This window comes from Pongo abelii, chromosome 20, assembly GCF_028885655.2.
Source record: "Pongo abelii isolate AG06213 chromosome 20, NHGRI_mPonAbe1-v2.0_pri, whole genome shotgun sequence".
Classification (NCBI taxonomy): Eukaryota; Metazoa; Chordata; class Mammalia; order Primates; family Hominidae; genus Pongo; species Pongo abelii.
In genome coordinates this window covers 7,400,893-7,427,191 of record NC_072005.2, presented here as the reverse complement: position 1 = coordinate 7,427,191, position 26,299 = coordinate 7,400,893, and the positions used below count along the sequence as shown (strand labels likewise).

General features: G+C 50.0%; 1 protein-coding gene across 3 annotated transcripts in view; it reads right to left on the bottom strand.

The window, feature by feature from the left end:
* Positions 1-26,299, bottom strand: part of LOC100454400 (rho guanine nucleotide exchange factor 18) — a 74,618-nt gene that overhangs the window by 25,412 nt on the left and 22,907 nt on the right. Inside the window, exons 2-5 of one of the 3 annotated variants that reach the window (XM_024237614.3) lie at positions 6,012-6,150; positions 4,728-4,840; positions 4,441-4,581; positions 2,067-2,317 (exon numbers count right to left, since the gene is read on the bottom strand). In XM_024237614.3, the coding sequence (XP_024093382.1) occupies positions 2,067-2,317; positions 4,441-4,581; positions 4,728-4,840; positions 6,012-6,079 (573 nt within the window). In that variant the 5' untranslated portion in view covers positions 6,080-6,150. Of the gene's footprint in view, positions 1-2,066; positions 2,318-4,440; positions 4,582-4,727; positions 4,841-6,011; positions 6,407-26,299 lie in introns of those variants that run through there. The other 2 variants (XM_024237615.3, XM_024237613.3) reach the window with 2 other exon arrangements.

Genomic DNA, 26,299 nt, shown 5'->3' with positions numbered 1-26,299 from the left:
CCACCTCAGCTTCCCAAAGTGCTGGGATTATAGGCGTGAGCCACAGCGCCTGGCCAGCCAAAGTATATTTTCATCTAATTCGTCTGACTCTGCTAAAATAAATATTAGATTTATTTGCAATTCCATTTTCTTTCTTTTATTTTTTTTAGAGACAGCATCTTGCTCTGTGGCTCAGGCTGGAATGCAGTGGTGCAATCTCGGCTCACTGCAACCTCTGCCTTCCGGGTTTGAGCAATTCTCCTGCCACAGCCTCCTGAGTAGTTGGGATTACAGGTGCCGCCACCACACCTGGCTAACCTGACCACGTTGGTCAGGCTGGCCTTGAACTCATAACCTCAAGTGATCCACCCCCCTCAGCCTCCCAAAGTGTTGGGGTTAGAGGTGTGAACCACAGCACCCAGCTGCAGTTCCATTTTCTAATATGTCCTCAAACAGAGAAATGCTTCAGTTTGGGGTGTCTACTCGCAAGGTGTCATAAAGGTAAAATAAAAAAACCTTCTGCTTTGGGGCTTTGCTACATCACAGATGCTGTAAAACTTCCTAAGAGCTGAGAAAAAAAGTAAATTTCAGCCGAAGGACGTTAGAAACATAAAAAGCAAGCCAGGCACAGTGGCTCACACACGTAATCCCAGCAGTTTGGGAGACTGAGGCAGGCGGATCACCTGAGGTCAAGAGTTCGAGACCAGCCTGGCCAACATGGTGAAACCCTGTCTCTACTAAAAATACAAAAAAAATTAGCCAGGTGTGGTGGCAGGCGCCTGTCATCCCAGCTACTCGGGAGGCTGAGGCATGAGAATTGCTTGAACCTGGGAGGTGCAGGTTGCAGTGAGCCGACATTGCGCCACTGCACTCCAGCCTGGGCGACAAAGCGAGACTTCGTCTCAAAAAAAGAAACATAAAAAGCAAAAGGAATGTTCTTCTAATTAGCTGGCCCAAGATGCTTCGAGCAAATAGTCTGAGGTCACATGAGGGGCACAGCTCCCCTGGGTAAATCTTGGCCTAGGGTGATCATTTGGGGTTAATACCATTACCACGGATGGTGCTGGTTCACAGGTATGCTTTCTCCCGCCCCCGAGATGGGGTCTTGCTCTGCTGCCCAGGCTGGAGGGCAGTGGCATGATCATAGCTCATTGCAGCCTTGACCTCCCAAGCTCAAGTGATCCTCCCACCTCAGCCTCCTGAGTAGCTGGGACTACAGCTATACACCACCACAGCTGGCTAATTTATTTTCATGTTTTGTAGATACGGGGTCTTGCTATGTTGCCCAGGCTGGTCTGGAACTCCTGGACTCAAGCAATTCACCTGCTTGGCCTCCCAAAGTGCTGGGATTACAGGTGTGGGCCACTGCACTCAGTCAACAGGTATGCTTTGAACGGTTGAAAGCATAAGTGATTTGAACCAAAAAACAAAAACCAACCAACCAAATAAGAGCACAGAAGAACGTAACATTGATTAGTGTTCAGCCAGGGACACTGGCTAATTTAGGTCTCTGTGTTTCTAGAATATGAACTGCAGGCATCGCTGTAAGGGGCCCAGAACTGTGTGTCCTCAGGGGCCACTCTCGTTTTATTATTGAAAGGAACAGGTTGGCACAATGGCTCATGCCTGTGATCCCTGCACTTTGGGATGCCGAGGCAGGGGGATTGCTTAAGCCAGGAATTTGAGACTAGCCTGGGCAACAAAGCAAGATCCCAACTCTTCAAAAAATAAAAAATTAGCCAGGCATGGTGTTCCTTGGAGTCCCAGCTACGTGGAAGGCTGAGGCAGGAGGATCACTTGAGCTCAGGAGTTCAAGACCAGCCTGGGCCATAGAGTGAGACCTCATCTCTACAAAAAATAAAATTTAGCCGGGTATGGTGGCGCATAGCTGTAGTCCCAGCTACTTGGGAGGCTGAGGTGGGAGGATCACCTGAGCCTGAGAGGTTGAGGCTGCATTGAGCTGTGACTGCACCACTGCACTCCAGCCTGGGCAACACAGCAAGACCCTATCTCAGAAAAAAAGAAGAAAGGAACAGAGACAAGGCAGAGGCTTTGAAGACTGTTGAGATGAACACGGCTGCACCCACCTGCTGAACCAGGAGGTCACCGATTTTCTGGATGACATAATTCCGGTCGCTGCCCTCCTCCAGGGACTCCTGGCGGCGTTCCTTGAGCCGAGCGAGGAAGTGGCTGTGCGTCTCCAGCAGGTCGTCAGCGCATGGGAAGAGGCGGCCAATGGCCTTGCTGCTGAACTGCAGCTCCTCCTGCAGGGCCCTGGAGTACACCTTCAGCATGATCTTGAGCGTCCGCACGTGGTGCACCTCCGTCTGCATCAGCTCTGCAGGGACACAGATGGCAGGACTTAGCCATGCTGGCTCCATGACCCCGCTGGGCAGTCGCGGGTGCTGCCTGCCCTTCACGTGCTGAACTGGCTTCTGACAGTTGTCTGAATAAGACCTTGCGCCTTTGGGATCTTTCTTACTTCCAGGGTATCCAGGGTTTAGAGTACTGCGGGGGGTCACAGCCTGAAGGAGCAGGGGAAGGAGAGAGCCCTGGGCCTCCCCATCACAGGAGGGTTTTGCGCCCACTATCAACCCAACGGACGACATTTTAAGTCCGTGTTTTTTTTTTTTTTCTTTGAGATGGAGTCTTGCTCTGTTGCCCAGGCTGGAGTGCAGTGGCACAATCTCAGCTCACTGTAACCTCCGCCTCCTGGGTTCAAGCGATTCTCCTGCCTCGGCCTCCTGAGTAGCTGGGATTACAGGTGCGTACCACCATGCCCTGCTATCAGGTCTGTTTTTAGGAAGAAGAGTGTTCTGAGGAACACTCTTGTGGCTGTTAAAACTCATACATCACATCTGTGTGTGTCCCTGACCAGACCTAGACTGCAATGAACAAGATGTTTGCGTCCCCCAAAATTCGTATGTCGAAATTCGAACCCCCAAGGTGATAGTATCAGGAGGTGATACACCCTTGGAAGGTGATGAGGTCCTAAGGAGAGAGAACCTCACGGGGGCTGGTGCCCTTAGGAAAAGGACCTGAGGGCCAAGGGTGGTGGCTCATGCCTGTAATCCCAGCACTCTGGGAGGCCGAGGTGAGCAGATCACTTGGGGTCAGGAGTTCGAGACTAGCCTGGCCAACACAGTGAAACCTTGTCTCTACCAAAAAATAAAAAAATTAGCCAGGCATGGCCGGGCACAGTGGCTGACGCCTGTAATCCTAGCATTTTGAGAGGCCAAGGTGGGCGGATCACGAGGCCAGGAGTCCGAGACTAGCCTGACCAACATGGTGAAACACCGCCTCTACTAAAAATACAAAAATTAGCTGGGCGTGGCAGTGGGCACCTGTAATCCCAGCTATTCGAGAGGCTGAGGCAGGAGAATTGCTTGAATCCGGGAGATGGAGGTGGGCCAAGATGGAACCACTGCACTCCAGCCTGGGCGACAGAGTAAGACTCTGTCTCAAAAAAAAAAAAAAAAAAAAAAAATTAGCTGGGCATGGTGGCAGGCACCATCATCTCAGCTACTCGGGAGGCTGAGGCAGGACAATTGCTTGAACCTGGGAGGCAGAGGTTGCAGTGAGCTGAGACTGCATCATTGCATCCAGCCTGGGTGACAGAGTGAGATCCTGTCTCAAAAAAAAAAAAAAAAAGGACCTGAGAAAGACCATGAAGACCTTGTGAGGACACAGCCAGATGCCACCATCAGGAAGCCAGGAAATGGGGCCTCCATAGACACTAAGTCTGCCGCCGCCTTGATCTTAGACGTCCCAGCCTCTAGAACTGTGAGCAATAAACTTCCGTGGCTTCTAAGCTACCCTGTGTATGGTGTTCTATGAGAGCCGCCTATACAGGCTAAGACAGCCACCAACAACGGAAGAAGCAGCCAGACCTGAGCATTCAGCCAGACACGTCCACAGGGACGTATTCTAACAAAATCCTCTCCGACAGTCTCTTCCCTGGCATGGGAGGCAGGGCTGCACCAAAAGAGGAGAGAGAAAGACAGAGAAAGACAAAGAGAGGCCAAGCACTGTCGCTCACGCCTATAATCCCAATACTTTGGGAGGCCCAGGCAGGTGGGTCACTTGAGCTCAGGAGATTGAGACCAGCCTGGGCAACATGGTGAGACCCCCGTCTCTACAGAAAATAAAAAAATTCACCAGGTGTAGTGGCCCATGCCTGTGGTCCCAGCTAGTAGGGAGGCTGAGGTGGGAGGATTGCTTGAGCCCAGGTCGAGGCTGCAGTGAGCTCTGATTGTCCCACTGTACTCCAGCCTGGGCAATAGAGAGAGACTCTGTCTCAAAAAAGAAAAAAAAGAAAGAGAGAAAGAGAACAAAAGAGAGAAGGAAAGAGAGAAAGAAAGAGAGAAAGACAAAGATAAGGAAGGAAGGGAGGGAGGAAGGGAGGGAGCAGAGAAGAGAGTGGAGGGCTGGTGTGGTGGCACAGGGCTGTGGACTCCTCACCGTAAAGGACATCTTGTCTTTTCACCACCTCCCTCTTTTGCTTCTTGGCATAGGCTGGATCCACAGCGAGGCTCCAGGACTCAGCTTCAAACTCGTGGCCGTCTGAGTCAATCTCACTCCTCAGTGAGGCGGCGTAGGGATCTGAGGGAAGAGCGAGGTGTGGCTGCTGGGGGCCCAGAGCCACGCCACCCCAATTCCCTCCGGTAGACATGCAGACACGAGCCCCAGCTCTTCCCAGGAGAGACAGGAACTGTGTGGCAGCCGCGAGAGAGCGGAGATGACCATACCTTCTACAAAAATGGACTCAGTGTTCGGAGATGTAAGGGACAGAGAGTCATCAGCTGTCTGCTTAAATTTTAAAAATGCAGAATCGGCTTCATCCATCTCTCTTGTGATTGGTCTGAGTGCAAACAATAAAAACAATTGTTTTAGAAAAGTGAATTAAACACACACGACCTCATGCAACAAAGGCACATTGGTGACTCCATCCGACTCCATACTCTCTGAGAACTCTCCACATTTTCACAGAAGCCTCAACTTTGTCTACAGATCATTTTTAAAAATTGGGAGATTTGCCAGGTGCGGTGTCTCATGCCTGTAATCCCAGACTTTGGGAGGCTGAAGCCAGGCGGATCACCCAAGGTCAGGAGTTCGAGACCAGCTCGCCCAACATGGCAAAATCCATGCTAAAAATACAAAAATTAGCCGGGCGTGGTGGCAGGTGCCTGTAATCCCGGCTACTTGGGAGGCTGAGGCAGGGGAATCACTTGAATCTGGGAGGTGGAGGTTGCAGTGAGTCGAGATTGTGCCACTGAACTCCAGCCTGGGCAACAGAGTGAGACTCTGTCTAAAGAAAAAAAAAAAAAAAAAGAGTGGTCGGGGAGGGGAGATAGGGGAGATTATCTGTCAATGTCACATCAGGATTTCTTCCACAGTAACTTCCTTTAATGTTTAGTTACGTTCTAACGGGGTGTGGATTGCAGCTTCCTTGATAGACCACCGGAGCCCACTGGGGGCCCCTGGGATTCTGTCTACCAGGAGTTCAGTGGAAATGGTTTCATCGTCAAGGTGGGAGGGCAGTCCTTACTCAGAGGAAAATGATAATCTATTCCCTTTCCCACGAACTCATGGAATAGTCACCACAAACATATCAGCTTCTAGCATCACTTTCTACCCGGACACCGCTGCAGGCATTATCAAGGGAACCACTTTGAAGTCCTATAAAACGAGGTAAGGCACAGATAATGGGACGCCGCCTCCACACACACCCAGCAGGACTTTGAGCATCGCCTTGAGTAAGTAAGGAGCCCGGCCTAAGGAGCAAGTCCAAGGATCCCTCGAGGGCACTAAGCAAACTGGCTCCACCAGCGGCCGAATACAACCCGGGACGCATCGTTTTTGCAAAAAAGGAGTGGATCCTGGAAGCAAGCGTTAATGGGAATTTCTCTGCTTAGCACGGGGGCTGTGGATTCACACAGATCTAAGTCGGGGTCTCCCTCTGGAGAGACTATCAACAGCTCCCCGGGGAATGCCACCAACCACCCGAGGGCACAGAGGGGACCCCGGCTTACCCGAGTTGCGTCCCAGGGCCAGCCGGGCTCGGTGTTGGCTGGGGACCCCCTTTCTGAGAGACCGTCATACCGACATTCCTGGACAGGGCCGGGCTGCCATCGGACAGGAGGGTGCCCCGGGGGTGCTCCTTGAGCGAGGCTGTGACAGAGGCAAGGACAGAGTTGGTGCTGAGAAAGTGGGTCGGGTAGCGGAGGTCGCCGGCGCGGAAGCCCCGCTCCGACTGAGGCCGCAGCACGGACAGGATCTTGGAGGTCAGCAGCTCGTTATCCAAGAAGACGTTCTCGCTCCATTTCCTGGGGAAAGAGCCATAAAAAGACAGCTCGGGGCGGCCGGGGAGCGCGGCGTGCCTGTCCCCGCTTTTGGAGTGCGCATTCCCCATGTTCGCGCCCGGGGCTCCGGGACCCGGCGCGGCGCCAGGCTGGGCTGTGCCGTTTTTATGCCTCGGTGGGATCCTTCTAGAAAACAGAGCTGCGTCTTCCCTTGCTGTATTGGCTGAAGCAGCGGGTCTGGAGGGCAGGATATTGGTCCCCACTGTGACCATTTACTGTGGAAATTGCAGTATTTGCTGCTTCGATAGAATAAAACAGAAAAAAATAAAAACCCTCTAGGCTCTCTCCCTTGGTCTTTGCAGGGTGTAAAAAGCAAGTGAGCTGTTTGAGTTTGCTGTAAATAGTCTAAGATCATGAAACTGTGAGCCTGGCGTGCTTCATGCCAAAACCTCGCACATGATGATAATTAATCTGAGATCAGATGTTAGGGTGACTCCAAGACCCAGAGATGGCAGGGCATGGTGTTTAGCCGCCCCCGGTCATCAGCACTCGAATAGAATTCTATCATCGCGGTGGACGCGAGGCTCCAATTCTGTTCCATACGGTGATTATAAACCAACCCAACATCAACAGGGGCCGCAAACGGCTGTCTACACCCATCTGTTCATTAATTTAAGGGTTCAGATCACAGGATACATGTGTCCGCTGACAAGCTCACCTACTCATGGAAAGATGCAACTTTTTAAATTAATTATTATTATTTTTAGAGACAGTCTCACTCTAGCTCAGGCTGGAGTGCAGTGGCCGACCATAGCTCACAGCAGCCTTAAACTCCTAGGTTCAAGCAATCCTTCTGCCTCAGTCTCCTGAGTAGCTGGGACTACAGGTGTGCTGTATAATTTAAAAATATTTTCTTGTAGAGAGATGGGGGGGGGGGTCTCACTATGTTGCTCAGGCTGGTCTTGAACTCCTGGCTTCAAGCGGTCCTCCTACTTTGGGCCTCCCAAGATGCAACTCTTAATAAAGCTCAACTATGGCTGCGTGCGGTGGCTCACGCCTGTAATCTCAGCACTTTGGGAGGCCGAGGTGGGTGGATCACAAGGTCAGGAGTTCAAGACCAGCCTGGCCAGGAAAACCCCGTCTCTACTAAAAAAAAAAAAAAAAAAAAAAAAAAAAAAAAAAAAAAATTAGAAAGGCGTGGTGGCAGATGCCTGTAATCTCAGCTACTTGGGAGGCTGAGGCACAGAATCGCTTGAATCCGGGAGTCGGAGTTTGCAGTGAGCGGAGATTGTGCCACTGCACTCCAGCCTGGGCGACAGAGTGAGACTCCGCCTCAAAAATAAATAAATAATAAATAAAACTCAACTATCATTCATTAGGTTCAGTTTTCCCCTCCTATTTGACAAGCATAGTTGAGATGGGCTACTTGGCTAGTTTACTCTTACATTTTATAAAATTGTATCTTAAAGCTTTGCCCAGGTAAGGACAAAGAGCAGCATTAAAAAGAAATCTGGCAGCCGGGCACAGTGGCTCATGCCTGTAATCCCAGCACTCTGGGAGGCCGAGGCGCGCGGATCACCTGAGGTCGGGAGTTCGAGACCAGCCTGGCCAACATGGAGAAACCCCGTCTCTACTAAAAATACAAAATTAGCCGGGCGTGGTGGCACATGCCTGTAAAACCAGCTACTAAGGAGGCTGAGGCAGGAGAATCGCTTGAACCCGGGAGGCGGAGGTTGCGGTGAGCCGAGACCGCACCATTGCACTCCAGCCTGGGCAACAAGAGCGAAACTGTCTCCAAAAAAAAAAAAAAAAAAAAAAAAAAAAAAAAAAAAAAAGAAATCTGGGCCAGACATGGTGGCTCACGCCTGTAATCCTAGCACTTTGGGAGGTAGAGGTGGAAGGATCGCTTGAGGCCAGGAGTTCAAAACCAGCCTGGGAAACATAGCAAGACCCCGTCTCTACACAAAATAAAAAATTAGCTGAGCACAGTGGCGCATGCCTGTAGTCTCAGCTACTTGGGAGGTTGAGGCAGTAGGATTGCTTGAGCCCAGGAGTTCAAGGCTGCAGTGAGCTATGATTGCGCCACTGCACTCCAGCCTGGGTGACAGAGCGGCACCTTCTTGAAGAGGAGAGGAGAGGAGAGGGGAGGAGAGGAGAGGAGAGGGGAGGGGAGGAGAGGGGAAGAGAGGGGAGGGGAGGGGAGAAGAGAAGACGGGAGGGGAGGGGAGGGGAGAGGAGAGAAATAGAAATCTGATCTGTCAGGTCAGGTGCAGTGGCTCATGCCTGTAATCCCAGCACTTTGGAAGGCTGACGCGGGTGGATCACCTGAGGTCAGGATTTCGAGACCAGCCTGACCAACATGATGAAATCCCATCTCTACTAAAAATACAAAATTAGCTGGGCATGGTGGCGGGCACCTGTAATCCCAGCTACTCGGGAGGCTGAGGCAGGAGAATCGCTTGAACCCGGGAGGCAGAGGTTGCCGTGAGCTGACATCATGCTACCGCACTCCAGCCTGGACAACAAAGTGAGACTCCATCTGACCAAAAAAAAAAAAAAAAAAAGAAATCTGATCTGTCCCGTGGCCTCCTGGCTCCTAGGTCCCGACACACCATTGGCTTGTCTGTTACAGGAAGAGAGCAGCTAGAAGTCTCTTTCTTGGGAACATGGAGTTATAAACCATGGGGTGGGCAGAGCTTGCCCTAGGGAAAACGTACTCGCAGCAGCTCTCCTGGGAGAGGATTCAGCATTCTCTGAGCAACTTTTTTTTTTTTCTTGAGACGGATTTCCGCTTTTGTTGCCCAGGCTGGAGTGCAATGGTGAGATCTCGGCTCACCGCAACCTCTGCCTCCCGGGTTCAAGCGATTCTCCTGCCTCAGCCTCCCGAGTAGCTGGGATTACAGGCATGTGCCACCACACCTGGCTAATTTTGTATTTTTAGTAGAGACGGAGCTTCTCCATGTTGGTCAGGCTGGTCTCGAACTCGCGACCTCAGGTGATCCACCCGCCTCGGCCTCCCAAAGTGCCGGGATTACAGGCTTGAGCCACCGTAGCAGGCCTCTGAGCAACTTTTAATTTAGCTGTAAATTGAAGGTGATTGTTAATGTGCAGGTGGGTATGTGTTAGAGATTTTCTGGCAGAAGAGTCAAGAATTCTTGCCAATTAAGACATCAGTCACTAAGCTGTGTAACAGCACATTGCACATATACTCAGTAGCTGTTCATTCTTTCCACAGCCCAGCACAGCAAGGATGACATTTGTTCAGTGGCCAGAAACATTCTGATGTCATAATACATGACTAACAATTACTATTGTTATAGGAGACAAAGCAGTTGAAGATGTCACTCACAAAGCAACACATATGTAAAAAAACAGGAATCCTAAACCAAAGGCGACACGGTCCAGGACAGGCATTTCCTGCCATTTCTGTACAACACTCAACTCCACCCAGGCGATTATGACCTAAACGTACAAATATGGTGCAAATCCCGAGATATATCCTTTGCCCAGCAGCATCCTGGCATGGCTGACAGATAGATGGTTGCTTGTGGACTGAGGTCTTGACTGAAATCAGATTAATTCTGCTCTAATACAATAGTCCATAGAAGAAAAAGTCACTAAAATAGCATCTGGCTGGGTGTTGTGGCTCACACCTGTAATCCCAGCACTTTGGGAGGCTGAGGGGGGGGTAGATCATTTGAGGTCAGGAGTTCAAAACCAGCCGGGCCAACATTGTGAAAACCTGTCTCTACTAAAAATACAAAAATTAGCTTGGCAGTGGTGGTGCACACCTGTAATCACAGCTACTCAGGAGGCTGAGGCAGGAGAATTGCTTGAGCCTGGGAGGCAGAGGTTGTGGTAAGCCGAGATCATGCCACTGCACTCCAGCCTGGGCAGCAGAGTGAGAGCCTGTCTCAAAAAAAACCAAAACCAAAACCAAACAAAAAACAGCATGTAAGCAATGCCAATTCCCAAAATCAAGTTGATGGCAGAAAAAAAAAAAAAAAAAAAAAGAAAGAAAGAAAGAAGAAATGCTAATTCCAAAGAATTTTAATAAACTATTGGTAGTGCTAAATTTACGAGAATAGATGTAAATCTTCCTTTGATTATTTAGAAGACACTGAAGTTTTCACATGTTGGGGTCATGACCAGGGACAGCAGGTTAGAGACCAGCCCGGGCAACATAGTGAGATCTCGTCTCTTAAAAAACAATAATAAAAAATTAGGCAGGCATGTTGGTGTGTGCCAGTAGTCCCAGCTACCTGGGAGGCTGAGGTGGGAAAATCACTTGAGCCCTGGGGTTCAGGGCTGTGGTGAGGTATGATTGCCACACTGCACTGCAGCCTGGGTGACAGAGCAAGACTCTGAAAAAGAATGAAATAAAATGAAATAGAATAAGAGGTGGATAGTCATAAATTGAGTCTTCCTGGAACACGTGCGGCCACTGAAATAGCTGATGGGTCAAGACATGAGTCAGTGGCCCTGCCACAGACCCACTGTATTGATTATGTCCTGTTATTCCGTATTTGTGATGCTCTGACATCTTGGGGCTTTGCTGACCATGGACGCACAGCCCCTCCCAGGGCTGGCCAGTTTCTAGAGACAGTAAAGGGTCTGCAGCTAACGCAGAGCTCAGACCCCCGGTTGCCTCCTTTATGGGGCTCTCACACTCCTGGCCACGGTCCCGCTGCCCTCATTACTCAGGGCCCCGTCCTGAGCCTGCTCACCCTGCCTGGCCCGTTTGTTCCCCGGGAAACCACAATGAAAACTCCTGTCCATATTTTCCCCTCTGTCCCTCGACCGACCCTGGTGCTTCCCCGTGTGGCCCCTGTGTGGTGTGCACTGCCTCCTGCTTCCAGAGGACTGTGAATATAAACTTCTTCCTTTCTGACGGTCATTTCTGGGTCTGTGAGTCTCACCATACCGGGTTAAGACAAATCCTGGGTACCCTAAAACACCAGCTGCCCAGGGGCCAGAGGTCTGCTTGCCAGGGACGGGAGAGCCTCAGATCTTCTGATGCCATTTTTTTTTTTTTTGAGATGGAGTCTTGCTCTGTTGCCCAGGCTGGAAAGCAGTGGGGGTGATCTCAGCTCACTGCAACCTCCACCTCCTGGGTTCAAGTGATTCTCCTGCCTCAGCCTCCCGAGTAGCTGGGATTACAGGCGCCTGCCACCATGCCCAGCTAATTTTTGTATTTTTAGTAGACGGGGTTTCGCCACATTGGCTAGGCTGGTCTCGAACTCTTGACCTCAGGTGATCCGCCCACCTTGGCCTCCCAAAGGGCTGGGATTACAGGTGTGAACCACTGTGCCTGGCCTATGGTGTTTCTTTTTGGGGTTCTAAGATCCATTGCAGTGACTCTGTGAATATACTGAAAGCCCCTGGGTTGTACTCTTAAATGGGTGCATTGTATGGTCTGTGAATTATGTCTCAATAAACCTGCTCAACCAACAAACTCACACCTGTGATGGACAGGCTTCTTTCTGTGGGAGGAGAGCAAGACATTTGATTTGCAGTTCAACATATGGTGGGAATTAGTCGCTCTGCTCTTGGCTCTGAGAGAGACAGGGATACATATTTATCTCCTGCTACGGTTTTTCCGACAGCAGACGGCCATGGTGCTTGGGGTTCAGCTTGTGCTGTCCAGCACTTTCTGTGCAGCTGCAAAAGCCAGAGTCTAATTAGCGCCTCCTGCCCACTGCTGAGAGGTGTGATCGATTAGCGAGCACCTGGCCCGCTGTGGCCACTGTATGCTGCAGAGCTCTTTCTGCAAGGGGACCTGGAGGATGGATGGAAAGAAGGGAATGGTGAAAATCAAAACAGTTCTGACCTGAGGGGGGAAAAAATAAATACCCTATTCTCAGCAACAAACACAGACAGTGGCCTATCCTCAGGGTGATTTTTAAAAGTTGGTTTTGTCTTGGTTTCGTGAATTCAAGAGTAGTCTCTGGCCAGGCACGGTGGCTCACGCCTGTAATCCCAGCACTTTGGAAGGCTGAGGTGGGAGGATCGCTTGAGGCTAGGTGTTCGAGGCCAGCCTGGGCAACATAGACCCTGTCTCTACAAATTTTTTGTTTTTTAAAAAAACACTAAAACAAGAGCAATCTCTGAGCAAGTTAGATGACAAAGCTTTCATAACAGGTGTCAGGATCCCACCTGCATTACTTTACTGGGACAAAAGACTCCATACTTTTTTCTTCTTCTTTCTTTCTTTCTTTTTTTTTTTTTTTTTTTTTTAATGAGACAGATCTCACTCTGTCGCCCAGGTTAGAGTGCAGTGGCGTGATGTCGGCTCACTGCAACCTCTGCCACCCAGGTTCAAGTGATTCTCCTGCCTCAGCCCCCCGAGTAGCTGGAATTACAGGTGCCTGCCACCACACCTGGCTATTTTTGTATTTTTAGTAGAGAGAGGGTTTCTCCATGTTGGCCAAGCTGGTCTCAAACTCCTGGCCTCAAGTGATTTGCCTGCTTCGGCCTTCCACCAAAGTGTTGGGATTACAGGCCTGAGCCACCGCACCCAGCCTAAGACCCCAGACTTTTTCTAGTGCCGCTGTGCTTCCTTTGTAACTCAGTCTCTCATAAATCCTCTAAGCCACAGGCTTTGTCCTCTGACAGCCAAGCACACTCCTTATTAGGTCTTACAGGAACAAGACTCACCAAAAATTACATGAAAACGGCTGAGTAGTTATTAGCCTGTTCAAAGTAATATTCAAGAAAACCTGATACTTTTTTTTTTTTTGGGAGATGGAGTCTTGCTCTGTCACCTAGGCTGGAATGCAGTGGCACGATCTTGGCTCAATGCAACCTCCGCCTCCCTGCAGTGGTGCAATCTTGGCTCACTGCAACCCCGCCTCCCGGGTTCAAGCGATTCTCCTGCCTCAGCCTCCCGAGTAGCTGGGACTACAGGTGTGTCCAACCACGCCCAGCTAATTTTTGTAATTTTAGTAGAGACGGGGTTTTGCCATGTTGGCCAGGCTGGTCTCAAACTCCTGACCTCAGGTGATCCACCCGCCTTGGCCTCCAAAAGTGCTGGGATTACAGGTGTGAGCCACCGCGCCCGGGCTGCCTTCTTTTTTTTTAAAGAGAGACACAGTCTCGCTCCATCACCCAGGCTAGAGTGCAGTGGCATGATCATAGCTCACTGAAGCCTCCAATTCCTCGGCTCAAGGGATCCTCCAGCCTCAGCCTCCTGAGTACCTGGGATTACAGGTGTGTGACACCATGCCCAGCTAATTTAAATTTTTTCTGTAGCAACGGGGGTCTCATTATGTTGCCCAGGCTGGTCTTGAATACCTAGCCTCAAGTGATCCTCCCGCTTCGGCTTCCCAAAGTGCTGGGATTATAGGCATGAGCCACTGTACCCGGCCCTGATATGACATATTAAGTGACCGTCTTAATTGGTTTCAAACTGTCTTTTATATATAATCTAGAGGCACACTGACTTCTAGAAATGCCAATTTGTAAGCAAGAATTGCCTATCCTAAATTGCAGATTCCTATATAGCCTCTCACCTGTAAAGGGACCCCAAACATCTTTTGAAGGCAGCTGGGCCCTGGTCCATAAGTTTCCACAGTTTTCTGCAAAGGACTATTCAAGAAACATACGGGGCTGGGAGTGGTGGCTCAAGTCTGTAATCTGAGTACTTTGGGAGGCTGAGGCAGGAGGATCCCTTGAGCCCAGCAGGTCGAGACTGCAGTGAGCTATGATGGCACCACTGTATTCCAGCCTGGGCGATGTAGTGAGACCCTGTCTCTGAAAAAAACAGAAACAAAAAGAAAGAAACAAGTGAACCAGACAAGCACCTCGGTTTCAAGGCCTGGTCTCAGAAATAATAGCTCCTTTTCTCACACTTAGGGAGGTTTTCTGTCCCCACCCATCCTTCTGTTATTTGTTTCAGCCAAGACTTTTCTTTTAGGCTGAGACTGCAACCTGGCTCTAGAGAGTTCTAGCAAGCACTGGCTTACCCGCGAGTGTTCGAGAGACAATTAAAGAAAATCTGATGCCAGATGAAGTTTTCAGTTCACAGTTCCTGCCTTTTCGGCCACCTGGGAATAGACTAAATCGATGAGAAGATGACTTCATTGATTTCTCTTTCTTGCCTCATTTTGATGTTACACAAGCAAGATAGTATTAAAAAGAATAAAAAGGTAGAAGGAAGAAAAAAACCCCTTCATCCCACACCTCAGGGGACAAAGAAAAATTTAAAAAGACATCTTGCAGCTTAGAAGGTAAGTATGACTCAGAATATTCTTCCCAAACCTGGTACTATCCAAAAACAAAAAACAAAACGAAAAGCCTCCTTCCCCAAACTACATGTCAAACCCCCAAAATACCATTTTTAAAAAAATGTAATTCGTAGCAACAGATACTATTTATTGAGTGCTTCTTGCATTCCAGGCTGTGTCCTGAGGACTTAATATTTCTTTCTTTTTTTTTTTTTTTTGAGATGAAGTCTCGCTCTGTCGCCCAGGCTGGAGGTGCAGTGGCATGATCTTGACTCGCTGCAACCTCCACCTCCTGGGTTCAAGCGATTCTCCTGCCTCAGCCTCCTGAGAAGCTGGGATTACGGCTGCCCGCATCCATGCCCAGCTAATTTTTATATTTTTAGTAGAGTCGGGGTTTCACCATGTTGGCCAGGCTGGTTTCGAATGCCTGACCTCAAGTGATCCGCCCACCTCGGCCTCTCAAAGTGCCAACATTACAGGGGTGAGCCACTGCGCCCGGCCTCACTTAATATTTCTTAAGTCCTGCAGTCCTCACAATGACTCAACAGTAGGTACTACTGTTATTTTATCTTTTCATGTTTTGAAACAGGGTCTCACTCTGTCGCTCTGGCTATAGTGCACAGGCACAATCACGACTCACTGCAGCCTCAACCTCCTTGTCTCGAGTGATCCTCCCACCTCAGCCTCCCGAGTAGCTGGGACCATAGGTGTGTGCTATCACACCTGGCTAATTTAGAGATGGGATCTGGCTATGTTGCAGAGGCTGGTCTCGAACTCCTGGACTCAAGTGATGCTCTTGCCTTGGCCTCCCAAAGTGCTTGAGTTCATTTTTGTTATGAAGTATAACATTTAGGTTGAGGATGGTTGGTGTATTTATTTATTGTCTATGGATGTGGGCATTATTGTTCTATTTTATTTATTTATTTATTTGAAGGCAGGGTCTTGCTCTGTCACCCAGGCTGGAGTACAGTGGCACAGACATAGCTTACTGCAGTTATGAATTCCTGGGCTCAAGCAGTCCTCTGGCCTCAGCTTCCCAAGTGGCTGGGACTATAGGCGCATACCACCATGCCCAGCTAATTTTTTAGATATTTTTGTAGAGACAGGGTCTCCCTATGTTACCAAGACTGATCTCGAACTCCAGGCTTTAGCCATCCTCCCACCTCAGCCTCCCAAAGTGCTGGGATTACAGGCAACACCATGCCTGGCCTGTGTTAATTTTGGGAGCTGTATATTTGGGTACAGTGGCTCATGCCTATAATTCCAGCACTTTGCGGGGCTGAGGCGGGAGGATCACTTAAGGTCAAGAGTTTGAGGCCAGCCTGGCCAACATGGTGAGAATTCATCTCTCCAAAAAAAAAAAAAATTAGCCAGGCATGGTAGTGTATGCCTGTAGTCCTGAGTACCTGGGAGGCTGAGGCAGAAGGATCACGCGAGCCTGGGACCTCGAGGCTGCAGTGAGCCATGATCATGCCACTGCACTCCAGCCTGGGTGACAGAGCCGGCCTTCATTTCTTTTAAAGAAAAAAAAAAAATGACAGGGAAGTATCTCAAAAGTTAAATCCACCAAGTGCAACGTGGGAGGCTGAGCTGGATTCTGGAGCAGAAAAATCGGTGAAATTTGGATAAAGCCTGGGAGTTTAGTCACCAGTTATTAATGTGCGGGAAAACTGGGTGTGGGGTGCCATGAATATTCTCTTTTCTATCTAAGCAACTTTTCTGTAAATTGAAAATTATTCCCAAGCAATAGGTTCCTTAAAAAAAAAAAAAAAAAGGGATATTGAGGCACAAGTCAATTAAAAAAAAAAAGTACTTCCAGGATGCACTGAGGCTTGTTAAACACAGCAGTTTTTGGTAAGGCATATGCATGGGGGCGCTCTGACTTAAGAAAGAACCAGAACTCACTGGCCAGGAGACAGCACCCTCTCCGTGGCATGCATGCCACTGCCCTCTGGGCCCCTCCTGTGGGATCTTCTAGAGCCTTCTCTTATGGTATGGGCCCTCCCTCTGTGCCAGGGACATAAGCCCCAGCTTGGGGCACCTGTGGGATGATGACTTCTCTTGTACCCTGAAATCCAATCGGCCACAGTCCTGCCTTCTGCCTGTTTATTTTTATTCATTTATTTATTTATTTATTTTTGAGATGGAGTCTCACTCTGTTGCCCAGGCTGGAGTGCAGTGGTGTGATCTCAGCTCACTGCAACCTCCGCCTCCCAGGTTCAAGCAATTCTCCCGCCTCAGCCTCCTGAGTAGCTGGGATTACAGGTGCCTGCCACCACACCTAGGTAATTTTGGTATTTTTAGTAGAGATGAGGTTTCACCACGTTGGCCAAGCTGGTCTCAAAAGCCTGACCTGAAATGATCCGCTCGCCTTGGCCTCCCAAAGTGCTGGGATTACAGGCATGAGCCGCCACACCTGGCCTTCTGTTTAACAGGCTTTGGGGATGCCCCCTGGTCACTTAGCCCAGGCCGAGATCGCTGTGGGTGGCTGCCCATCCAGACTCACTCATTCTCATCCTGCCCCATCAGGGTCCAGACCCTCCCCGGCCTCACCTCTTGCCACATTTTGTACCCTGCACCCCAACTATGCTGACATGCCATACCAGGGAGCCTCAGAGCCCCCGGCCCCTCAGCTCAAGGCGTCTCCTTTATCTGGCCAGCTGTGGGGCCAGGTCAGAGTCCTTCTGCATGGCACGCCCCTGCCCTCGGGCCCCGTGGCCTAGGCCTCCAGGCTTCCTTTACAGCTCACCACACTCCTGACTTGATTGCACAGCCTCGCTGCACCTCGACCTCGCTGGGAGCAAGGGTCAGGTGCTGTTCATCTGCAGGCACTGGCGTCACATCAGATCTACGCGCTCAGCCCGTTGCGGCACGAGCACACAGCCGTGTAGGCTACCATGGCCCTGTGGCTAAGGGTGCAGTCGGGGAGGGCGGGAGGCACAGTGACGAGAGAGATCAGGGAGGGTCCCCAAAGGTGCGACCTGCAGGGGCCCAGGGTAATCTCCTTCTCGGCCATTTCACTTTCGTTTTTTTCGACACAGTTTCACTCTGTTGGCCAGGCTGGAGTGCAGTGGCGTGGTCATAGCTCGCTGCAGCCTCCAACTCCTGGGCTCAAGTGATCCTCCTGCCTCAGCCTCCTGAACCATTAAAGACAACAGCCACCTTCAGGGCCATTATCTTTGGTGGGATTTTAAGTTCTACTTAAAAAAAAAAAAAAATCTCTTTGGAAGGCCAAGGTGGGAAGATCATTTGAGGCCAGGAGTTCGAGGCTGCAGTGAGCTATGATCGCACCACTGCACTCCAGCCTGGGAGAGAAGTAAGAGTCCATTTCAGAAGAAAGAAAATCTCCATGCAACAGGCCATGGGCTCACCAGGCTCTGCTGGAAGGTGAAGGAAGGCCACAGCCAGGAAGCAAGTGGGCACCCGGCCCGACAGATGGGAACACAAACTACCTCGCAAAGCCAAGGGTTACTCACAAGAAAATCGAGTTAAAAACTGCCTGAAAAAATGCATTTTAAGCACTGCTATTTCTTAAGTGGAATTGTATGACTCTTCGACTTAGCTACCACTCACCCCCATTCAGTTTCACATAAACATGAAAATCCTTACACATTCTCAACATGACCGCAGGAATTAACTGTTGAGCTACTTTCTGGTTTTATCATCTTATTCTTCTTACTGTTTATTTAAGTTCTGTACATGTTTGCCCAGAGGTTTGACCTGTTACACACTCTTATTCTATTCCTTTAAAAGAGAGGTGATTTTCATTTTTTTCTTTTTTGAGACAGAGTCTCACCCTGTCATCCAGGCTGGAGTGCAGTGGTGCGATCTTGGCTCACTGCAGACTCTGCCTCCCAGATTCAAGCAATGCTTGTGCTTCAGCCTCCCAAGTAGCTGGGATTACAGGCATGTGCCACCACACCTGGCTAATTTTTGTATTTTTAGTAGAGACACGGTTTCACCATATTTCCCAGGCTGGTCTTGAGCTCCTGAGCTCAAGCAATCTGCCTGCCCCAGCCTCCCAAAGTGCTGGGATTACAGGCGTGAGCCACCGTGCCTGGCCTTCTTTTTTTTTTTAGAGACAGGGTCTCCCTCTCTCATCCAGGTTGGAGTGCAGTGGTGTGATCACAGCTCACTGCAGCCTTGACCTCTGGGGCTCCAGTGATCCTCCCACCTCAACCTCCCAAATAGCTGGAACTACAGGCAGGCACTCCCATGCTCGGCTGATTTTTGTATTTTCTGTAGAGATAGGGTCTTGCTATGTTGCCCAGGCAGATCTTGAACTCTTTCCTGCGCTCAGGCAATCCTCCCACCTCGGCCTCCCAAAGTGCTGGGATTACAGGCGAGAGCCACCATGCCTGGCCAAGACAGCCCTTTTTTTCTGGACAATGCCTGGACACATGAAGCCCACAGACATCCCCCCTCCAGGGTACTGGATAGACACACCTGCCGTTGGGCCCAGCTTGCAAAAGTGAGGCAGCTGGGGCAACATTTGACCTCAGTGAGACTCATTTCTTCACTGGGGGCTCTCCAGGAGCCTGCGGTGAATTGGGCCCTAAAACATCCTGTGTGCGGCTTTCCTGGCAGGTTCTGTGACAGCAAAAAGGCCAGATGGAACCACATTCTTGCCTGCAGTGGGGGTTCTGGGTTTTCCCCACCTCGAGCTTATGAGAGGGAAAAAGGTGGCCGGGGTCATCTCTAACCCCAAAGCGCCTGACCTGGGCTCCTCCACCCCAAGAATTCAAACTTAACTTTCTCTGAGATTTAGAAGGCTCTGTAGAACCTTTCAACATGGCGAGGTGACCTATGATTTTACAATATTTGACAGCATAACTAAGAACTCAAGAGTCCACAGTGAGAAACTGCATTCTCCATGGAAACCAATCGAAGCCGCTTTTCCTCCTGGGACCAGTCTCGTCCTAAAAGTAAGAGATGCTTCACAGCACAAAACACACTTGCTGCTAGCTGGAAATATCCACATCCTAAGGCCTTTATCCTGGTGGAAGCGTTCCATTCTGAGCAAACGTTCTCTCAGCCAGGGCAGCGGCATTTCTGTGACACAGGAAAATACTACGTGATTTTGCATAAGGGGAAAACTGAGGTGGAGGTGGGAAAGGCAGGCAGAGAGCTAGATTCTGGTGCCCAAATCACTAGATGTCGATTAGGTGTCTGGTATACTACCTAAGAGTAAATTCTCATCATTCTTTGGTGCCTTTTTTTTTTTTAAGACGGAGTCTCACTCTGTCGCCCAGGCTGGAGTGTGGTGGCGCAATCTCAGCTCACTGCAACCTCTGCCTCCCAGGTTCAAGCAATTATCCTGCTTCAGCCTCCCGAGTAGCCGGGACGACAGGCACGTTCCACCACGCCCGGCTAATTTTTGTATTTTTAGTAGAGACGGGTTTCATCATGTTGGCCAGGCTGGTCTCAAACTCCTGACCTCAGATGATCCACCCGCCTCAGCCTCCCAAAGTGTTGGGATTACAGGCATGAGCCACCGCGCCCAGCTTATTCTTTGGTGCTTTTTTTCTTGAGACAGGGTCTTGCTCTGTTAACCAGGCTGGAGTGCAGTGGTGCAGTCATGGCTCACCGCAGTCTCCAACTGCTAGGCTCTAGTAATCCTCCTGCCTCAGCCTCCCAAGTAGCTGGGACTATAGGCATGTGCCACCAAGCCCGGCTAATTTCCTATTTTCTTATTTTATTTTTTATTGAGACAGGGTCTCGCTCTGTTGCCCAGGCTGGAGTGCAGTGGTGCATTCATAGGCCACTGTAGCCTTGAACTCCTGAGTTCAAGCGATCCTCCTGCCTCTCAGCCTCCTGAGTAGCTGGGACTACGGGCACACCACCATGGCTGGCTAATTTTTATGTTTTTTGTAGAGACAGGGTGTTGCTATGTTGCCCAGGCTGGTCTTGAACTTCCAACCTCAAGTGATTCTCCCGCCTTGGTCTCCCAAAGTGCTGAGATTACAGGCATGAGCCACTGTGCCCGGCGTCTCATCATTCTTAATAAGCTTTTTTTTTTTGAGACGGAGTTTCACTGTCACCCAGGCTGGAGTGCAGTGGCGCCATCTCGGCTCACTGCAATCTCCACCTCCCAGGTTCAAGCGATTTTCCTACCTCAGCCTCCTGAGTAGCTGGGATTACAGGCACCCACCACCACGCCTGGCTAATTTTTGCATTTTTAGTAGAGATGGGGTTTCATCATGTTGGCCAGGCTGGTCTCAAACTCCTGACCTCGTGATCCGCCTGCCTCGCCCTCTCGAATTGCTGGGATTACAGGCATGAACCACTGTGCCCAGCCCATTCTTAATAAGCTTTAACTTCAAAAGTTTTTTTTTTGTGGAGGAGTAGGGGGAGACCCCCACCTTTTTTCCATTGATATAGAAGGCATTTCTCTAAATGTGTAAGACCAAGCCAGAGCCCTACTGTTGTTTAATGAAGATAAGAACTAAGGTAAACTGCTATAGGTGAGTCACCTTAGGGGCATTAGACAAAAAAAAAAAGGGAACAAAGTGGAACATTCTTGGGCATAAAACCAGTTGGCTGCATGTTACAGGCTTAAAAAAGTACAAATGTGGTACAAACTCTTCATCTGCAAAGATTCCTGGCTGATAAGAAATGGCTCTCAGGAAATACTGATAAGGGCTCATGAAGAAATATCACCTATAGCACTGTTACCTGAATTTGAACCTTTTTTTTTTTTTTTTTTGGTCAGAGACGCAGTCTCGCTCTGTTACCAGGTTGGAGTGCAGTGGTGTGATCTCAGCTCACTGCAACCTCTGCCTCCCAGGTTCCAGCGATTCTCCTGCCTCAGCCACCCAAGTAGCTGGGATTACAGGTACCCGCCACCGTGCCTGGCAAATTTTTGTATTTTTAGTAGAGATGAGGTTTCACCATGTTGGCCAGGATGGTCCCGATCTCCTGACCTCGTGATCCTCCCGCCTCAGCCTCCCAAAGTGCTGGGATTACAGGCATGAGCCACCGCGCCCAGTCTAAATTTGAGCCTTCTTAATGAATAGTACAAGAGTGAACTAAAATTTAAAATTAAATTAAAATCGACCAGCACTCTTACCATCACTTACAAATGTCTCTGTGCCCCCATCTTTACTGACATGGGTGTACATGTTCAGTTATAGTTGCAGGGAACACACGAATATTTCTCATTGCTATGGACTTTGTAAGTATCGCTTTAATCGTTTCCCTGCTGTTAGACATTGGAGGCATTCCAATTTCACACATGAGTCTCCGTGAGACAAGATTTTGGACGCAAAGGTTACAAATCCTTTCTGATTTTTAGACTTGCATTACCAAATTGCTTTTCCCAAGGACTTTGCTGATAAGTGTAACCTTGCAAGAAAATCTAGCTCAAGAAAGAAACTCCGGCCTGGGGTGGTGGCTCATGCTTGTAATCCCAGCACTTTGGGAGGCTGAGGCAGGCGGATCACCTGAGGTCGGGAGTTCGAGACCAGCCTGACCAACATGGAGAAACTCCGTCTCTACTAAATATACAAAATTAGCCAGGCGTGGTGGTGGGTGCCTGTAATCCCAGCTACTCGGGAGGCTGAGGCAGGAGAATCGCTTGAACCTGGCAGGTGGAGGTTGCGGTGAGCCGAGATCACACCATTTCACTCCAGCCTGGGCAAAAACAGCAAAACTCCATCTCAAAAATAAATAAATAAGTTAATAACATAAAAACCTCAAAGTGGATGGCCACCATTTTTGATGCCACCCCAAATCAATAGTGTGTCGGTTTTCACATGGCTTGCTTCTATGAGACCCACTTCTGGATTCACTTCTACTAGATCTACTAGAACACATGGCTCGCTTCTATTAACACTAGATCCACTTCCTGTTTCCTTTCCCAAGTGTGGAGGTGGGGGCTGTAGAATTAGGGGTATCTTGATACATGACATTTGTCTTCCAAAACACAGGCTTTGGCATCAGGTAGAACACGAGTTTGAATCTTATTCTGCCACGTGCTTTTTTTTTTTTGAGATAGAGTCTCTCGCTCTGTCACCCAGGCTAGAGTGCAGTGGCACAATCTCGGCTCATTGCAACCTCTGCCTCCTGGGTTGGTTCAAGTGATTCTCGTGCCTCAGCCTCCCGAGTAGCTGGGATTACGGCCATGCATCACCAAGCCCGGCTAATTTTTTCTATTTGTAGCAGAGAAGGAGTTTCACTGTGTTGGCCAGGCTGGTCTCAAACTCCTGGCCTCAAGTGATCTGCTCGCCTCGGCCTCCCAAAGTGCTGCCACGTGCTTTTACTACCTTTTTGATCACGGCCAATTAATGACCTGGTTCCCCTGAGATTGTTCAGTCATCTGTGCAGAAGCAATAAACGACATCCAACTCACAGGACTGTTGGGACAATTCAAGGGGGAAATAAACTTCAAGAATCTGAGAACAGAGCAAGGGGCCAACTGTTAGCTCCCTCACGCGCAACCCAAATACTCAAACAGCTAACTGAAGATAGATCGGACAACATTTCCCTGAACGCAGACTGGACCATGCAAATGGGCTCAGTAATAATCCATGAAACCCCAGCACTCTGGAATGAGGAGGAACTGGGGCTTAGCTCCTTCCGGCTGTTAATCCCTGTGCTGTCCAGACAGTCACTGATGACCCATGAACCACGTTTCCAAAGAAAAATTATTTACACATCTGTTTAGAAAAGTTAAAACAGCCTGGTGGGGTGGCTTATGACTGTAATCCCAGCACTTTGGGAGGCCAAGATGGGCGGATCACTTGAGATCAAGAAGTTTGAGACCAGCCTGGCCTACATGGTGAAACCCCATCTCTGCTAAAAATACAAAAATTAGCTGGGTGTGGTGGTGTGCGCCTGTAATCCCAGCTACTTGGGGGGGCTGAGGCAGGAGAATTGCTTGAATCCGGGAGGCGGAGACTGCAGTGAGCCGAGATCGTACCACTGCACTCCAGCCTGGGTGACAGAGTGAGACTCCATCTCAAAAAAAAAAAAAAAAAGAAAAGAAAAGTTAGAACACATTTTGTTGTGGGACTGATGATGCAGTGTTTGAGAGGAGATCTCCAGTCCAGAGGAGCCCAGGTGATCCAGGAGGTGGTGTGTTAGCAAAGGATGATGGGATCGCCAATAGTGGGAGCTGGGGTGGCCTGAGGAGGAAGGTGAGTCATTCTGCCTGGAGGCAGATCATGGGATCCTTTGCACTGGGTTTTGAGGGATGAATAGGAGGTCATTAGAAGAAAGAAGGATGAGGGAAGGTCATTCCAGGAGAGGACAGTGGGCAAGGGCAGAGGCATTAACAGGGGGAATGATGGCATATTGTGGGGAAGGTGGTTTACAGGACAGGAGGCTGGGGTGGGGGGGGCATGGGTGGGAGCTGGACAGGCAGGGAGTGCTAGAAGAGTGTGGCCAGAGATGAAGATTAAAAGGCAGGCTGGGCAGGGCATGTGTGGCGTTTTACATGCTGCCCTACGGCACTCTTCCAGAATAGGAGCCAGAGGAAGGTTTTAGGCAGGGAGAGGCATGATTAGACCTGCATTACAGAGGTAACCAGTGACAGGAGAGGCAAATGATGAGATGGGGACAGAGATGACACAGGCAGGGAACCAGTTTGGCAGACTGAGTGCGAGGTGACAAAGCCCTTAAGGAAGGCAGAGGGTGAAAAGTTGGGACAGGAGGTCAGAGGCAGAACCAGTGGGGCTTGGTGCCCGGGTAACACAGGCGCGGATGGAGGAGGCCAGGATGACGAAGATGTGTGGTATGGGCCACTGAGGTGGGACCTGGAAGAAGGAAGGGAGAAGGGGACAGAGGTGGGAAAAAGAACAACAGCTCTCCCAGCAGACACGGTCAGTCTGAAATGCCACCCAGGACCCTCTGCTCAGAAGTCTTGAAGGCTGTTGAGACGTGCGTGGAGTCAGGGCAATCATCAAGGCTGGGGAGATCTATTTATTTATTTTTGAGGCAGAGTGTCACTCTCTTGCCCAGTCTGGAGTGCAGTGGCACCATCTCAGCTCACTGCAGCCTCTGCCTCCTGGGTTCAAGTGATCCTCCTGTCCCAACCTCCCAAGTAGCTGGGATTACAGGCGTGCACCACCATGCCTGGCTAATTTTTGTATTTTTAGTAGAGAGGGGTTTTCACCATGTTTGGCCAGCCTGGTCTTGAACTCCTGACCTCAGGTAATCTGCCTGCCTTGGCCTCCCAAAGTGCTGGGATTACAGGTGTGAGCCACTGCAACCGGCCAAAGCTGGGGATATCTATTTGGGAGCAGTCCATGTGCAGAAACAGAAAAGAAGAGGAGGGTACAGTTGTCCGGCATATGGGAAAAGTCGGCCCTCTGAATCTGTGGGTTTTCATCCTGAGAACACTGTATTTTTGATCTGCTTTGGTTGCAGAAGCAGAACCTGTGGCTGCAGAGGGCCGACTGTATTGACTGAAAAAATTCTGTGTGTAACTGGACTCACGCAACTGAAACCCGTGCTGTTCAAGGGTCGACTGCAGTCAAAGACATAATCCTGAGGAACGGGATTTGGAGGCTGAAGTGGGCAGATCGCTTGAGCCCAGGAGTTTGAGACCAGCCTGGACAACACAGTGGGACCACATCCCTACAAAAAATACAAAAATTAGCTGGGTGTGGTGTCACACGCCTGTAGACCCAGCTACTCGGGAGGCTGAGGTGGAAGGGCCACTTGAGCCCGGAAGGTGGAGGCTGCAGTGAGTCATCACTGCACCACTGCCCTCCAGCCTGGACGACGGAGCAAGACTGTTTCAAAACAAAAACAAAAAAACAAAAACCAGTTTTGAACAGAGCTGTCCGCCATCCATCCCACGTGAACCAGCACAGCAGATAGTCTTAAGACTCTTAGGTTTGAGAGGCTCACCCCGTAACGCCTCCTCTCCACGACAGGTGTGACTCAGGGCAGGGCCACCTGCCCTCTGCAGCCGTCTGCCTGCAAACTGTGCTTACCCAGAGCCATTACTGTTTGTTCCCAGGGCTGTGTGCGCCATCGCTACCTGCCATCAAAGTTATGCACTTGATCGACAAAGTGCCACCTAAACTCATGAACCCATGGGTGCAAAAGAGTTGAGTGTTTCTACGAAACAGTCAAATGCTTTGGAAAAAACTGAAAAGCAAGTCACTTAAAAACAAGCAAAACAGGCTGGGTGCGGGGCTCACGCCTGGAATCCCAGCACTTTGGGAGGCCGAGGTGGGCGGATCACCTGAGGCTGGGAGTTCGAGAGCAGCCTGGGCAACGTGGTGAAACCCCGTCTCTACTAGAAATATAAAAATTAGCTGAATGTGATGGCACACACCTGTAGTCCCAGCTACTCAGGAGGCTGAGGCAGGAGAATCGCTTGAACCGGTAGGTGGAGGTTGCAGATTGTGCCACTGCACTCCAGCCAGGGCAACAAAGCAAGACTCTGTCTCAAAATAATAATAATTGCTCAGCTGGGCGTGGTGGCATACACCTGTAGCCCCAGTCCCACCTGTACTTAGGAGGCTGCAGCAGGAGGATCACTTGATCCCAGGAGTTCAAGACCAGCCTGGACAATACAGGAAGACCCAATCTCTAAAATATATAGAGCTGGCCTTTTTTGATTAGTTGCCAATCTCTGAGAGCTCAGCTGGCCTGAGGCTGTCATCAGGGCTTAGTGTGAGTGTGGGGGCTGAGTGTGGGGGCACCTGGGGTGCAGGGGCCGAGTGTGGGTGTGGAGGCCGAGTGTGGGCGCACCTGGGTATGAGGGCCGAGTGTGAGTACACCTGGGGTACAGAGGCCGAGTGTGGGTGTATCTGCAGTACAGAGCCCAAGTGTGGGTGC